Genomic DNA, 15,128 nt, shown 5'->3' with positions numbered 1-15,128 from the left:
TCGTGCCCAGCACCGCTTTCTCTCGGTTAACGCATCTCAAGATTTTACCTTGGGCTTCCCTGGTGGCGCAGTGGTTGAGAGTCCGCCTGCCGATGCAGGGGACACGGGTTCGTGCCCCAGTCCGGGAAGATCCCACATGCCGCGGAGCGGCTGGGCCCGTGAGCCATGGCCGCTGAGCCTGCGCGTCCGGAGCCTGTGCTCCGCAACGGGAGAGGCCACAGTGGTGAGAGGCCCGCGTACCGCAAAAAAAAAAAAGATTTTACCTTTCATCAATGTCATACACGTGCACAGTTCAAAAGCCAAGTCTTCTTACAAGGCTCAGAGAAAGGCAGCACGTCAGCACGCCCCTCCTGCCGCCAGTCACCCGCACGACAATTCTGAGGTGGTCTACATTTACCCCATGTTTCCAAGAACCACCTTGTACTGTGGCCTCTCAATGATTCAGTTCCAGGTGTTGTGTATGATGTCTCACCCCAAACAACAGCATCCACGGTTCCAGTTAATTGGGCACAAGCGGCTTCTATGATATCATGACGGTGCAAATATGACTGGCGGCCTAGCCACAGCCTCCTCTTCTCTGCGGGTTAATCCTTGCTGGTCTGATTGCTTCCTTAGCCTCCTGTCCTGCGGACAGACCCCACATCACCCTGCGCCCCTCTCCCCGCCGCTGGCTGCTCCCAGGCCCCTGTCCATCGCCGTCCCGGTGGCCCTGCGCCTCTCCTGTCCCTAGGCCAGGGCAAAGCGGCTCTGCAGGCGCCTCCCAGGGGCGAGGCGTGGACCTGGAGATGGTGCCCTAGGCTTCACACTGGACTGCGTCTGGCTGGGCTGAAGCCTGCGCCAGCACTGCTCCTGGAACCTGTCTGACTCCTGCTCTTTCTGAGGGTTTAGGGTCCTGGTCCTCAGTGTGGGTCTCTCTCCATCCACCGAGGACTGGGTCTGGAGTGAATTCCTCCATGTTTTCCCTTCTTTCTTTCTGGAATTCCCATTATTTGGATGTTGGGTCTTCTTGACAGAATCTGCCATTTAAAAAAAAAAAACTTCCTCTCTGCTTTTCCTTCTTTGTTAATTTATTTTGTATGACATTGGGAAGATATCTTCAAGTTTATCTTCCAAACCTTTTATTGAGACTTTCATTCTGCCATCACGTCTTTAACTGACAAGTCTGTTCTGTATTCCAAAGGCGCCCTCTGTATAGCTCTGGTGTTTATTTCAGACACAGAAACTCTCTACGGGCCTCAATTACAGCTTTCGTGTTTGTTTTTAAGTGCTTTTCTGCCTCCTCTAAGCTCCAGATAGGCTGGCCAGGGGTCTCAGAGCCCTGGCTGTGTTCCCCTGCTCAGGGGGCTTTTTGGGGGGATAGAAATTGTCAAACTGATTCTAAAATTCATATACAAATGCAAAGGGTCCAGAATAATTAAAAACAACTTTGACATAGAAGAACAGCATTGGAGGGCTAACCCTGTCTGACTCAGGACTTACTATACGGCTACGGCAGTCAAAACATGTGCCACAAACAGAGCGGTAGAAGAGAACAGAGAGACCCACACATATCTGGACACCAGACAGAGGCCCAGAGGCAGCTCTGTGGGAAAGGACAGTCGTTTACAACAAATGCTGCTGGAACAATCAGACAGCAGCTGTTAAAAAAAAAAGAACTTCAATCCACACCTAGCACCCCATATGAAAATTATCCAAAAATGGGCCATAGATCGAAATGTAAAACCTAAAATTATAAAGCTTCTAGAAGTAAACAGGAGAAAATGTTGGTGCCCTTGAGTTAGGCAAAGATTTCTTAGCTAGGATACTAAAAGCATGATGCAAAGTCTTTTTTAATTTATAAACTGGACTTCAACTTTTGTTCTTTGAAAGATCATTAAAAGAATGAGAAGATGCACCACAGGGTGAAACGTCTGCAAATAACATGTCTGATAACCCAGATTATACTTCTAAATCTCTCAAAACTCAGTAATGAAAACAGTCGACCTAATTAAAAAATGTGTAGGGACTTCCCTGGTGGTGCAGTGGTTAAACTGCGAGCTCCCAATGCAGGGGGCCTGGGTTCGATTCCTGGTCAGGGAACTAGATCCCACATGCATGCGGCAACTAAGAGTTTGCATGCCACAACTAAGGAGCCCGCCTGCCACAAATAAGACCGGTGCAACCAAATTAAATAAATTAAAAAAATATATTTTTTTAAAGTGTAAAAGATGGAGCAGCTAATTCACCAAAGAAGACACACAGATGGCAAATAGGCAAATGAAAATACACTTTACATCCTTAGTCAGTAGGGACTGCAAATCAAAAGCACAGAAAGATACCACTGCACGCCCATTAGAACCGCAGACGTTACAGGCTGACCAGGCCGTGGGCCAGCGAGGATGTGGGGCTGGCGATTCTCGCCTGCTGCTGGAGGGAATGGGAAACGTGCAGCCGCCCTGGAAAACAGTTTGACGGTTTCTCAAAAAATTAATCCACACGTATCACATGACCCAGGCATCACACTCCAGGGTGTTCACCCAAGAGAAATGAAGGCACACGTCCACGCAAAGACTTGCGCACGAATGTTCACAGCAGCGGTGTGTAACAGACAAAACCTGGAAACACCCAAATATCCATCGATGAGTGAATGGATAAGCAAAGCATGGTGCACCTACACATGGCAACATCACTCAGCACTAAGAAATGAAATAATGTGGATGAATCTCAGAATAATTGTGCTGGGGGACAGAAGCCATACGACATAACTCCACTTACATAATGTACTAGAAAATGAAAAGGGATCTACAGTAACACAAAGCAGATGAGCGGTCCTCAGGGGATGGCGGGGTGGGGGTGGGGGGGCGGGAGTTGTGCTCAGCACCTGGATTGTGGTGATGGTTTCGTGGACACATACATACATCAAAAGTTACAAAATTACACACTCCGAACACAGAGTTCATTATATAGTAACCATACTTTAAGAAAACTTAAGAGAAAATGACGCTTGCTGTAGTTTTTTTTTATTTTCAGTACTATCCTTTATCAGATGAAGGAAGTGTCCTTATATTTGTAGTTTGCTGAGAGTTTTTATCATAAATAAGGTTTGAATTTTACAATTTTTATATACGTTGAGATGCTTACATAGTTTTGCTATCTAATCTGTTGACAGGGTGAATGACGATGGAATTTTAAATGTTTACCAACCTCGCGTTCCTTAATAAATCCCACTAGATCATGGTGTATTCACTTCTGAAAAAATAGATCTTACTCTTTTTAGGGCAGTTTTAGGTTCACAGCAAAGCTGAGCAGAGCATGGAGGTTCCCTGTGTGGTGACACACACCACACACACTGTCAGCATCCCCACCAGACGGTCCACTTGTCACAGTGATCAACCCACCTGGACACGTCGTCCTCACCCACACACGGTCCATGGTTTACCTTGGGGTCACTCTTGGTGTCGTACATTCTACGCGTTTTGACCCGCGATTACAGTGAAATACAGAGCAGTTTCACTGCCCTAAGAATCCTCAGTGCTCTCCTATTCATTCCTCCCTCCCCATAATCCCTGATCCTTTTACTGTCTCTATAGCTTGGCCTTTTCCAGAATGTCATGTAGCTGGAATCTCACAGCAGTAGCCTTTTCAGATTGGCTTCTCTCACTTTGTAATTTGCATTGAAGTTTCCTCCCTGTCTTTTCACAGCTTGATGGCTCATGTCTTTCTAGCTCTGAATAATATTCCATTGTCTGGATGGACCACAGTTTATTTATCCATCCAACTACTGGAGGACAGCTTGGTTCCTTCCAAGTGTCGGCAACTATAAATAGAGTTGCTATAAACACTCAAGTGCAGGTTTTTGTGTGGACAGAGGTTTTCAGTGTTTTTGGGTGAATACCAAGGAGCGCGATGGCTTGGTCATACGGTAAGAATGTGTTTAGTTTTGTAAGAAAGCACTAAACTGTCCTGCAAAGTGGCTGCACCATTTTGTCTTCCCACCGGCAGCGATGAGAGTTCTTGCTGCTTCACATCCTCGCCAGCACTTGGTGCTGTCAGTGTTCTGGATTCCGTCCATTCCAATAGGGGTGTCATGATATCTCATTGTTTTAATTTGCATTTCCCGACGACATATGATGTAGAGCATCTTTTCATGTGCTTATTTGTCATTTGTGTATCTTCTCTGGTGAGGTACCTGGATCTTTGGTCTGTTTTTAAAATCAGGTTGTTGGTTTTCTTTCTTTTACTAAAAAATTTATTTATTTAATTTATTTATTTTTGTCTGCGTTGGGTCTTCGTTACTGCAGACGGGCTTTCTCCAGTTGCCGGGAGTGGGGGCTACTCTTTGTTGCCGTGCGCAGGCTTCTCACTGGGGTGGCTTCTCTTGTTGCAGAGCGCAGGCTCTAGGTGTGCAACTTCAGTAGTTGTGGCACATGGGCTCAGTAGTTGTGGCTCACGGGCTCTAGAGTGCAGGCTCAGTCGTTGTGGTGCTCCGCGGCACATGGGATCTTCCCGGACCAGGGCTCAAACCCGTGTCCCCTGCATTGGCAGGCAGATTCTTAACCATTGCGCCACCAGGGAAGCCCAAGGCTGTTTGTTTTCCTACTGCTGAGTTTTTTTTTTTTTTTAATAAATTTATTTATTTATTTTTGGCTGCATTGGGTCTTCGTTGCTGCACGTGGGCTTCTCGTTGTGGTGGCTTCTCTTGTTGCGGAGCACAGGCTCTAGGCACGTGGGCTTCAGTAGTTGTGGTGTGTGGGCTCAGTAGTTGTGGCTCATGGGCTCTAGAGCTCAGGCTCAGTAGTTGTGGCTCGTGGGCTCTAGAGCTCAGGCTCAGTAGTTGTGGCTCGTGGGCTCTAGAGCTCAGGCTCAGTAGTTGTGGCTCACGGGCTTAGCTGCCCCGTGGCATGTGGGATCTTCCCGGACCAGGGCTTGAACCCGTGTCCCCTGCATTAGCAAGTGGATTCTTAACCACTGCGCCACCAGGGAAGCCCCCTACTGCTGAGTTTTAAGGTAACTTTCTATGTTTTGGATAACAGTCCTTTATCAGATGTGTCTTTGCTAATATTTTCTCGCACTTTGAGCTTGTCTTCTCATTTTCTTAACTCTTTAATATATTAGTTGATTTGATTGCTAATATTTTGTTTAGTATTTTTGCATCTATGTTCATGAGATACACTTTAATTTTCCTTTCTCCTAATGTCTTTTTTGAGTTTTGGTATCAAGCCTTAAACTAGCTGAATAAAACAAGTTGGGGACTTCCCTGGTGGTCCAGTGGTTACGAATCCGCCTGCCAATGAAGGGGACATGGGTTCCATCCCTGGTCCGGGAAGATCCCACAGGCCTCGGGGCAACTAAGCCCACGTGCCACAACTATTGAGCCTGCGCCCTAGAGCCCACAAGCTGCAACTACTAAGCCCACGTGCTGCAACCACTGAAGCCCGCGCGCCTAGAGCCCATGTGCCACAACCACTGAGCTCCTGCGCCTCAACTACTGAAGCCCGCATGCCTAGAGCCCGTGCTCTGTAATAAGAGAAGCCACCGCAATGAGAAGCCTGCGCACTGCAATGAAGAGTAGCCCCCACTCGCCGCAACTAGAGAAAGCCCCTGTGCAGCAACGAAGACCCAACGCAGCCAAAAGAAGAAAAAAAAAGTTGGGATGTGCTCTTTCTTTTTACATTCTCTGGAAGAATTTGTGTAAGATTGGTACGATCTCTTCCTTAAACGCTTGAAGGAATTCACTAGTGAAGCCATCTGAATCCATAGTTTTCTTTGTTTTAAACTACAGATGCAATTTATTTAATAGATATAGGACTATTCAAATTTTCTATTTTTTCAGTTTTGTAAATTGTGTTTTGCAAGAATTTGGTCTGTTACATCTAAACTGTTAAATATATTTGCATCAAGTTGTAAACACCATTTATTACCATTTTAATGTCTGTAAGGTCTGTAGTGATGTTCTACTTTTCATTCCTGATATGGGTAATTTGTGTTTATCTCTTTCTTTCTTAGCATCTCTTTATGATCTGTGCCTAAATCAATTATTTTATTGGAAGTTACAAAATGGTGATTTCTAACTTTATCATTCCTTTCCATTTATTAGGTGACATACCCTATAAAAGAGTTTTCCTCCCTGCCTTTGAGCATCACTCCACACTCATGCATTTTTAAAAATATTTATTTATTTATTTATGGCTGTGTTGGGTCTTCATTGCTGCACACAGGCTTTCTTTAGTTGCAGTGAGCAGGGGCTACTCTTCATTATGGTGCACGGGCTTCTCTTGTTGCAGAGCACGGGGCTCTAGGCATGCGGGCTTCAGTATTTGTGGCACACGGGCTCAGTAGTTGTGGCTCGCGGGCTCTGGAGCACAGGCTCAGTAGTTGTGGCGCATGGGCTTAGTTGCTCTGCGGCATGTGGGATCTTCCCGGACCAGGGCTCAAACCCGTGTCTCCTGCATTGGCAGGTGGATTCTTAACGACTGCGCCACCAGGGAAGTCCCACAGACTCATACATTTTTATAAATTTATTTATTTATTTTTGACTGTGTTGGGTCTTCGTTTCTGTGCGAGGGCTTTCTCCAGTTGCGGCGAGCGGGGGCCACTCTTCATCGCGGTGCGCGGGCCTCTCACTATCGCGGCCTCTCGTTGCGGAGCACAGGCTCCAGACGCGCAGGCTCAGTAGTTGTGGCTCACGGGCCCAGTTGCTCCACGGCATGTGGGATTCTCCCAAGACCAGGGCTCGAACCCGTGTCCCCTGCATTAGCAGGCGGATTCTCAACCATTGCGCCACCAGGGAAGCCCTAACTCTTGCATTTTTTAAAAATCCAAGGTATTATGCTCTATTACCATGTTTTTATGCTCTATTATTGTTTTCATTCTCAGTCTACTCCCCAAGGAGCCTTTGTTCCTTTTCATGGAGAATGGTATCTAGAACCCAAGACCTGGCTGCTAGGCGTGCTCACCGCTAGGGGATGTCATTGCTTCTGAGCCCTTTCAGAGCATAGCACGAGGACGTTTAAAAAAGTCATTAAATATGATTTAAAAAATCATTAAATATCCACAGTTAAATCTAACTCACAGGACCCTCCCACTCTCCACCCGTGTGTCTCCCCTCTTCCCCATCCGTACATACTCTTGTTTGCTCCACCTATATTTCTCTCTCCTTTTTAATACATAATAAAAGCAATGGCAGCAACACAACGTGTGCCTGGCCTGCTGCTTTGTTCACTTCATAGGGTGTGAAGTCACAACAGCCCTTTGAGACAGAATTAGTCTCAGCTCCAGCGTAGGGAGGGTCCAGGGAGGCCTGCCGCCAGAGCCCAAGGCCTGACTCTCAAGTGAGATGGTCCGGGCTGCAGGGCGCAGGGACAGGGCACCCAGCCCCGCTGCCTGCTGAGGGACAGGTGCCCAAGGAGCCTTGGCAGTCCCAGTGCACTGCCCCTCAGCCACCCCAGGGAGGTGGGAGGAAGCCCTTCTCCTTCCAGATGCCCATGCTCAGGGGACACCCTGGTGTCACACGCACACGCACACACGTGGGCTCCCTGTTGGCATGCGGCCTCTTCTCTGTAACTGCTGGGATACGGTTCACAGCAGGCTCTCCACAAAGATTTATTACATGAAGGAAGAAACGAAGGAACCAGTGAATGGATAAGAGATATGACTTCTAGGACTGCATAAGGAAGGAGTCCCCGTGGAGAATTATTTGCGTTCATCTCAGAGCATTAAACTCTCTCACCCGGTGGCTGCCAGCCCAGCCTCTTGGCTCCCGAAGCAGGCCCCTTGCCGACCTGGCCAGGGCTCACCTGGCGAGGTGGTGTGGGGTGTGGGGTGACTTTCCCACGTGCCTGCTGCCCCTGCCAAGTCCCTGCCCCCACCCCACCCCGGGGCCCCATGGGGCTCACCTGGCGACGACTCTGATGTCAAAGCCGGGCTGGCACCAGGAGTCCATGAGGGCCAGCAGCCTCCGCTGGAGGTCGGGAAAGCCATCCACGTAGCGTTCCACAAGGTCTGCCTTGTCCTGGAGGAGGAGGGGGATGCACATCTACGGGGAAACACACCTTCAGGCCGCAGCTCCACCACACCCAAGACCCCAGACTCACTTCCAACCCAGTGCAGGGAGTGGCCAGAGCATCAGAACCAAGGGGCCTGGAGGCTGCTCCATGCAACTTGCCTCCCCGGGGAGCTTGGGGGCCCAACCGAGTGTCTGAGGACCTCGCGAAGCCCCATGCCCGGCTCATGGCCTGTGCCCCATGCTTGGGCCCCTGCACACCCACACAGGCCCCGCTGCTCCCTGGGCCCTGTCCCTGGGGGGCTCTGTGGTCACCCCATCTCCATTGGGAAGAATGAGAGGCTCCAAGAGACAAGGGGGTTCCTAGAGGGGCCCCACTGTCCCCTTGTCGTCACCGAGCGGGGTGGGGTGGGCAGGACGGAGACCAACTACCGGCCATGGCCCTGCTGGCCCAGAAATGCCCGTCACGGGCAAGATGGCACCAGCACGTGGCCTGGCGCAAGCTTACAAGAACCCCAAGCTGCCTGAGCCCTCAGGGAGGCCCCGAGGGAGCCCCTGGCCGTGGTGTTGGGCGCTGGGACATACTGGCCACTCCCCTTGAAAGAACCAGGTCTCGACAAAGCCCCCTTCCAGTGGCCCCTGCAGAAGACTCCTCCTCACCTGCCTTCCCCTCCCCCATGTGGTCACATAGGTCAGGCTGTCTGGAGCCCACATTGGACGGAGGCCCACCTGCCAAACCAGGGCTCCAGGTGGGCGGTCCTTGTGGGAGCCCCCATTCCTGAGAACCCTTCCAGCCACCCCAGAGCAGAGAAGGAACGCCTGGTGGGCTCCTGGCGATCGACCACTTTCTGAGCACGTTACACCAATGCCTGCTGACCACACACAGGCCCTTGCTGGCCCCTCCCTTCCCCTAGTCCTGGATCCTCCTCACATGAGCAGGTAGTCACATGTAACCCCTGCCCTCCAGCGCCCTGGCCCCACCGTGTGGGGAGCAAAGCTCAGGGCTCAGTGGGAGGGACCCTCCCTACACCATGTTTCTGGAGCCCGGGACCTTATTCGAGCTGGAAGCTACGCAGTTTGCATGAGAATGACCCTTACCTTCTCAACATCAAGATCCGCCTGCAGCCGCAGCTTTGTGCCCAGCACGATGGCCTGGGAAACACAGAGGGACAGGATGACACTGGGCCTGGGAGGACAGGCGGTGCCACAGGTGGGGGCTCCCGCCCTTCTGCAGCCCCCACTCCCACCCCGTCACCGTCCAGTCACTGCAGGCACAGCCACGGGGCCGGTCCAGTTCCAGCCATGTGGCCCCTGGCCAAGCGGCCGGAAATCAGGCAGTGCTCCAGCCCACAAGCCCCCCTGTGCTGAGCCAGGCCCCACACGAGGTGGGGCGGGTGGAACGACCCCTGTGCCCTCCAGACTGGGGTGCGGCCTGGTCAGGGCCGCAAAGTGCGTGCTGAGCCAGGTGGCCTGGGCCCTGGCTTGCCGATGAGAGGGTGGAGGACGCAGAGGGAGGGACAGAAGCCCCATCCCCTCGCCATGGGGCCTGGACACGGTGCACACCGCTCTCCCCACGTCCGCTCTTGCCGCCCCACTCCCCCCGGGAGCATCCCCTAGCCATGGGGCCTGGACACGGTGCACACCGCTCTCCCCACGTCCGCTCTTGCCGCCCCACTCCTCCCGAGAGCATCCCCTCCCACCATTCACGGTGCCCACAGCGAGGGCGGGTGGGACTCTGTGCGCCCGGGAGGCCCGAGGGGCTGCGGCGGCCCTGACACGTGGGGCTCCTTCAGGCCTCTGAACCCTTTCCACAAGCCACACCGCGTGCCCCAGTGACTAGGAGTCGTCGGACGGTGCAGGCTCGCTCCAGGTCCATGGCAGTGGGACCGGCGTGGTCCTGCATTGGGGGCATGCAGAGAGCTGCCCCAGGAGCCCCAGAGCAAGAGGCTCTGAACACCCCCACCCCCCCAGGCAGCCCCTCAGATGGTGCAGTGGGCACGCTGAGCGGCCTGCCCTGCGCGGGGCGCGTGACCCTCCCCCGACTCAGCAGAGGAAACGGCGCGGCCCTGGGCGCCCGCACGTAGCGCAGGCCGCTCTGCTATTAATAATTTCCATACATCGTGCTCCCATTATGAGCAAAAATAACTAGCCGGGCAGCCCGGCCCCGCCCCCTGCAGCTCACAGAAGGCCCAAAATAGCGGCCTGGGAAAGGCTGCTCCGGTGGAGGCCTGGACCGCGCGGCGGGGGCGCGGGGCTGGGGGCCTCTCCCTGCGCAGCACTGACCCGGCGCCCCGCGGCCTGGCCGGTGTCCAGGAGCTCAGCCTCGGCCAGGCCCCAGGGGGCCCAGGGCCAGGGGAAGGGGGGTGCAGGGCTTGGGCGAGGGGGATAAAGCAGAAATGGGGGAGGGGCTGGGGCGGGGCCAGGGAAGGAGCCAGGGTTGAGGAGAGGGTGCAGGGCTTGGGGGAGGGGCCCAGGGCTGTGGGCAGGGTGCAGGTGCCACCACGTGGGGGCCTTCCTGGGCACCACTCCAGCCTCACAGGATGGCACTGACCTCTTCTGGACAGGAAACCCCCGAGAAGTTGAGGGAGATCCGGACCCTCATCCAAGAAGGCCAGAGTGCACACACTGGCTGCCTCACACACTTTATTCAGAACCTGGGGTGGTCAGAACCCCGTCCCCAGTGTCCTGCATCTGCTGGACCCTTGCCTGGCTTCCAGGCTACTGAAGGGCCAACATCTGGACCTGGGCTTGGTCGTGCCATGCCACGGTTGGAGGAGGGGCTGTGGGAGGGACGACTGGGCGCCTGGGACCTTCCCACCCTCCAGATCAGGCCCTGGGCAGTGACCTGGGAGAGGGGAGGGGAGGGGCCGCGAGGTGAGCCCCTTGCTTCTCACCACTCTGCTGGGCTGTTGGCCTCCATCGTCTGAGGATCCAGCTCCTCAACAGGCACCCCCCGCCCCCCTCCCCGTGAGGGGTGCACAGCCCTGGCCACAGGATGACGCTGTCAGAGGGTTTGGGTCCCCTTCTCTTCTGCCTGCTTCCTCCAGGGCAGCCAGCCTCTATCCAGGCCAGGCTGGAGCCTCTGTGCACCCAGGCTGCCCTCTTTTGGCCAGGCAGCCTGTGTGGACACTGAGGGGTGTGGCCAGAGCATCCAGGGTTGGAAGGCCATGGACACCCCCAGGGACAATCTGGGAAGTGCCCTCATCCTGCCCCCGCAGCCCTGGGGGGCTCTGTGGCCTGGAGGCTGGGGGGGCACAAGACGAGGAGGGGGACCGTTTGGCCTCACCCGGCCACGGGAGGGCGCCCTGACTCCATCAGGGGCGGCCACGGTTACCTGGTAGCAGAACCTCCTCTAGGAAGCCCCCAGCCTGTACTCCACCTTGGATCTACTGGGCCTGGCTGAGAACTGGATTCTGGTCACTTCTCAGTCTGAGCTTCTGCTGAGGGGCCAGCAGGCCAGGCTGCCCACGGCTCACCACTGGACACGCGGCCACGTCGGGGGGCCCCGCGGATGCAGGAAGATCGCCTGCTGGCCCAGGTGCCTGCAACTGGCTCCAGACCCAGGCCGGGGAGCAGGCCCAATGGGAGGAGGGTAGTGGCCGGGACCTACAGATGGACACTGCCCAGGGCTGGGCCCACCTGGCACCTTGTGGGCCTCCCTGACCTCCGCCCAGGAGGCTGAGAGCCAGCCACCGAGAAGAGGGCTGCCCTGCGGCCGGGTCAGGGCGGGGCTGCAGGGACCTCTGACCAGACGGACCCCAGAGCTGCCGCTTTGGGGGAAAGTAACTAAGAAGACCAGAGGGGCTGGGGCGGTGACAGCGGGGAGAGCCCTGCACGGACGCCCGACTGCCCGCTCGGCCAGCAGGGGGGCTGGGCAGGTGCCCAGACCCAGCGGCCGGGCCCCGGGACGGGCCTTCCATCCTCGGCGGCTCAGCGCGGGCCTGGAGCCAAGGGGCTTTTTTTTTTTTTCTTAAAGCAAAGCTATCTTTTTACCTTGATAAGCTGTTTAAAAAATGTAAATAAAATAATGCAGCAGACAAAAGCAGGCATTCACGCGGCTGGGGCCAGCCGCCGCCCTCGACATGAAATATCGCAGCGCATTAAGTCGTGAGTCCCCGCTAATCCGAGCGGACAGGCCTGAAGGCGGCCCCTCGGCGGCGCGGCGGTGGGCACTGGAGCGTGCACTGCCTGCCGGGCCGCCCCGCTCGGGGACAATGGCCTTTCTTCGCACGAGGGGCCTGTGCGGGACAAGAGCCCCCTTTGTGTGCAAGTCTTGCCTCAGAGCGCGAGGGAGGCGCATTCGGCCGCCCAGACGCTCTTTGAAAGGCCTGAGCGTAACAGGAGACGCGACACACCAGCCCGCCTTCTGCCTCGGCGCCCGTTCAGCCCTGGCCGAGCCCCGAGCAGCCGGGCGCCCGGTCCCTGCACCGCCATCGTGGCCGCGCGGCACATCCTCCACCTCGGCCTGGGCCGCACACCTCCGTTCCGACGGGCCTCCTCACCGGGAAGAGGGCCCTGTGTGGGGTGGGCCTGGGACCTGCCTGGGTGCCAGCCGCACCCCACACCTGTTGGCACCCTGGCGCCAGAATCTTTGGGCTCCATGAGGCAGCGGGGGAGGTGAGCCTGGAGCGAGCCTCTGGTCCCTGGGCGCTGGACTCATCATCCAGGGAGAGGGCACCTCTGAGCCGGGTGCCCGGGGCTGCCCCACCTCCCCTGCCCTGCGAGGTCATCGTGTATCTCGCACCTTGGGGCGCGCGGAGCCCCGGGCCCCCTGCGCCTGCAGCACAGCTCAGAGCTTCGCTGACAGCGCCCCCTCACTGCTCACCCGTGGGCCCCGCCGCTCCCGACCTCACCCGCAGACGGGTCATCCCCGGTGAACACTGGGCCATGACCTCAGAGCTCCCTCTGCATCTCAGAACCTTCTGGGCTTAAATGAGAACCAGTGCTGCTCACAAAGGAGACTCAGCAAACCCACTGAGCTTCCAAAAGCCCCCAAATTCCCACCCAGAGACCTGCAGCCACTAAGCCCCACGTTCACCCTCCTGGCCCAGCCCTTCCCACGACAAAGGAGCAAAACGCCCTCCCCCTCGGGCGGCCCCCAACCCACACGCGTCGCACACACTGGGGACTCCTGACTGACGTGGCTGAGAATCTGCGCCCCAAGCCGGCACGATGCCCCACAACTGATCTTCTGAAAACCACAGGTGTGCCGGGGCCGGTCCCCGGGGTGAGAGCCAGCAGGGCCCTCGGGATGCAGACCCTCACAGGGTCACCACCACTGGCCCGACCCAGTCCGAGGGACCCAGCAAACAGGCAGGGGTGGGCACCACCCAGAGCACAGCCCCCGGCTCTGGGGCAGGGCCGCACGACAGGTCCGGGAGGCCGAGGGCAGCCTACAGATGCCCGGACACATGCTGTTACGGACCAGGACTAGAGCACAGTGGCCAGTCCCCCGGCCTGGCGTGGTCGTGGCTTCAAGGCCCCCCACGCAGGGAGGGTCTGTCCTCATGGAGCAGCAGCTGGGCCCCAAGGGGCCTCGGCTCCCCCGCCCCCAGGCCAGGCCAACATGGGACCAAGTGACCTTTGGGTGAGTCTGGGCAGGGGCGGGAGAAGACAGAAGCGGGCCCCGGGTCTGATCTGGGCCCGGGGCACAGAGACTGCGGCTAGCTTCTCCCACACGCGCACTCCTCAGCCCCCCGAGAGCAATTCTGGAAGTTAACAAAGGAAGCTGGGCCGTAGCCACGTGGGCTTCTGGGCCAGAGCTGGGCGTCTCCACGCCGCTGACCGAGGGGGAGAGGCCGGCAGGCACCTGGGGAGGAAGGGCCCTGAGCACGTGGTGCAGACCAGGCAGGGTGTGGGGGGCTGTACCCAGCCTCTTTCTCAGCCGGTCAGCGCGAGGGGCTCCCAGGGCCTCCACACCAGGCACGAACCTGACATGGTCCCCAGGGCAGCTGGTCCCCAAAACCCTGCATACCAGACCTGAGGAGCCCTGCAAGGCCCCCCACGCTGGAGGGCAGAGGGGATACTTCTGGGCTAGGCGCCTCGAGCCCCAGCCTGGCTCCTGCCCACCCCGCTGACCCACGTGGAGGCCCGGCCCGTGGACGAGGCCCAGAGCCACAGGGAGGGTCTCACTTACTTCTTTGAACTTGCCCTCCTGGTGCAGCCGGTGGACCTGAGCCAGCAGGGGGCTCCGGTCTGTGTCCTGCAGCTGGAAGATGCTGACCAGCGGCTCCACGAGGCCGGGGGGGCTCTCGGCGAGGAGCTTGACCGCACGGGCCTGCAGCTGCTTCAGCCCTGGGCTGCCCTGGAGGCCCCAGATCCAGCTTCAGTGGAGGAGGCAACCGGAGTCGCGGGGCCTGATGCGGGTGGGGGGTTGGTGCTTGGGCAGGCCCAGTGCGGCCAGCACCTGCAGCCCAGAGCCAGTGGGTGGACGCTGTGGGTGAGCAGGGGCTGGCAGGCAGGGGCACAGGCAAGGGAGCCGAGGTTGGCCCGGCGTGTGGCTCTCGGGAGGCCAAGAGCCCCCGACCACCGTGGGCGACCTCCACAGGCCGCAGGGGCCTGGCCAGGTGCGCGTGGGAACCCTGTGCCGAGGCCGGGACGGGCTGGGAAGGGGCAGGCTGTGGGCCGCGGGCAGGGCTCACCCGGGCCGGCCCCGGGCACGTCTGTGCCTGCAAGCAGCGCTTCAGCTCGCGGGCGACCCAGGCCTCCAGGGAGGGGCCCTTCCCCCGCCAGCCCCGGCTGCTGTCCAGCATGTCCAGGAGGGCGGCGAGCGGGTCCTCCAGGGCGGCGAATCCCCTCTGGGCTTCCTCCCGGAGCTGTGGAGACACAAGGCCTCACTGTGATGAGGCCTCCGCCGGCCTCCCCCACCCGCACGGAGCCGCCCACACCTTCCTGGTCCGCTGCACCCAGTCCGGGCACAGGGACCGTCCAGGCCAATGGTCCTGCAAAGGCTGGGGCTTGCTCCCCAGGCCAGACCCTGGGCGGAGCTCCTCTGTGCCCTGACCAACCGCGTGGCACGCATGGGACATGGCGCTGGCCCTTCAGAGACGGTGACAGGTCAGCAGGGCACAGCAAGCGACAGGAGACAGAAAAAAGAAAAAAAACCCAACTGAAAAATGCCTTTTGTTTACTTTTCTACCTCCTGTGC

At 57.1% G+C, this 15,128-nt stretch overlaps 1 protein-coding gene across 1 annotated transcript in view; it reads right to left on the bottom strand.

The window, feature by feature from the left end:
• The window catches only part of EXD3 (exonuclease 3'-5' domain containing 3), an 82,275-nt gene that overhangs the window by 41,502 nt on the left and 25,645 nt on the right, over positions 1-15,128 (bottom strand). The window contains 4 exon segments of the mRNA XM_081238060.1: positions 7,875-8,014; positions 9,080-9,133; positions 14,118-14,285; positions 14,623-14,796. Of these exon segments, the coding sequence (XP_081094186.1) occupies positions 7,875-8,014; positions 9,080-9,133; positions 14,118-14,285; positions 14,623-14,796 (536 nt within the window).

The sequence above is a fragment of the Mesoplodon bidens genome (assembly GCF_964165515.1).
Source record: "Mesoplodon bidens genome assembly, chromosome: 6".
NCBI lineage: Eukaryota > Metazoa > Chordata > Mammalia > Artiodactyla > Ziphiidae > Mesoplodon > Mesoplodon bidens.
The sequence above is the reverse complement of the archived record's forward strand: the minus strand, read 5'-3'. Positions and strand labels throughout refer to the sequence as shown.